General features: G+C 43.4%; 1 protein-coding gene across 1 annotated transcript in view; it reads right to left on the bottom strand.

Annotated features, from left to right (window-relative positions):
- The window catches only part of enpp2l (ectonucleotide pyrophosphatase/phosphodiesterase 2-like), a gene marked incomplete at its 3' end in the record, with an annotated part of 99,793 nt that overhangs the window by 42,075 nt on the left and 56,201 nt on the right, over nucleotides 1-1,517 (bottom strand). The window contains exon 20 of the mRNA XM_032521770.1: nucleotides 1,341-1,480. Within this exon, the coding sequence (XP_032377661.1) occupies nucleotides 1,341-1,480 (140 nt within the window). The remainder of the gene's footprint in view (nucleotides 1-1,340; nucleotides 1,481-1,517) is intronic.

Here is a 1,517-nt window from a genome sequence, read left to right as displayed (position 1 = left end):
GAGTCATCCCAAAAGGATTAATAAAGACAAGTCTAAGTCTAAATAATAGAACCGTTACAACAGTCAAGTTCAGAAAGTAACATAATTTTACTGTAATTTAACCTTTAAAACCAGGAAAAGACACTTATGCCATATTATGATATTACAATATTCAAAATCTATGACGATATCTAGTGTTATATCCCGTTATCCATATAATATGGATACATTGCCCAGTTCTACCTGACATCCAGTTTAAAACCAGCCCCGGTCTTGTTGGTATTTCTGTGTGTGTCCCCCTGTGCGTGCGTCTGCACCTCGTAAAACCTGCAGCCTGCTCGTGTAAAACAGCTGGCGAACACGCGTGTTCAGAGTCACAGACACGGGGTTCTGTGTGGTTGCAGGTGTTGTTGCACACCTTTGTGTTTACGTTTGGCTCCGTCACGCTCCGCCCGGACACAAACACACTGTCGCACACTGTGTACGGCAACGTGTGAGCGGGGGCCAGCGCCGGTATTTTACAACGTGACACCCAGTTCGACTACACCCGGGGTCGGCAACCTTTACCACTCAAAGAGCCGTTTTGGTCGTGTTTGAGCACCCAGTGCCTCTTGGTGCAGGATGCAGTGAAAAGTCAGCAGCTTCCTGTCCAGCGACTTCTGCAGTAACGCCACAAAAGCCGTCGTGCGCTCCCGTCATACTCGGTGCCCCGTCTGTACCACTGACACCAGGTGGGCGGTGTTTATTCCTCTTGCTCTTAAACAATTTTACAGTTATTTTTGGAATTTATGGTCAATAAACCTCATTTATAGGGAATTATACCTGATGTTTGAGTTAGAAAAGCAGAAATTAGGAATTATTGAGACTAAAATTAAAGGAATGGATGTTGATGATAATCACAGACTGGAATATGTCAACTTTTACTCAACACTATTTCAAAAACACTTCAATGTTTTTCAAATGCTATAAAAATTGAATAAGACGCCCCAAAATTAATAAAAGTAGAGATGTGTACTTGACAAAGATCAAAGCACTTTTGATTAGTTGAAGCAGACAGTATTGAGTCAAATCTACTCAGACAGACTTATGAGTTGAATGTCTTCTCAGCTTTTGTTTATTCTGCTGTTTCCTGTAGACTTAGGGGTGTGAATCTGTTTTTATTTTTGAAATCGAGTGCTTACTCTCGTGTTCAACTTCTCATTATACTTGGATTGGAAGGAAGGGAATCAATATTAACACAAAGACTGATGTTTGTTTTGGGATACAATCTGCATCAGTGATGTAAAGATTGTTCAAGTGTGAACAACAACTGACGCAGTAAAGGTTGTAGAAAACCACGTAAAAGGTGGAGTAGTGAGTACCTGTCGCGGCAGCGTGTATGCCGTCCACAGGGGCATGGCCAGCACTCTGCTGTAGCCGCTGATGAACTCCACGTGATGTAGCAAACTGTACCGAGTGTCAAACATCACGGCCGGGCGACCAAACGGGAGGTGGGTGCTGTCTGCACACGCACACACACACACACACACACACACACA

This window comes from Etheostoma spectabile, chromosome 7, assembly GCF_008692095.1.
Source record: "Etheostoma spectabile isolate EspeVRDwgs_2016 chromosome 7, UIUC_Espe_1.0, whole genome shotgun sequence".
Taxonomy (NCBI): domain Eukaryota; kingdom Metazoa; phylum Chordata; class Actinopteri; order Perciformes; family Percidae; genus Etheostoma; species Etheostoma spectabile.
This window is presented reverse-complemented; position numbering and strand designations above follow the sequence as displayed.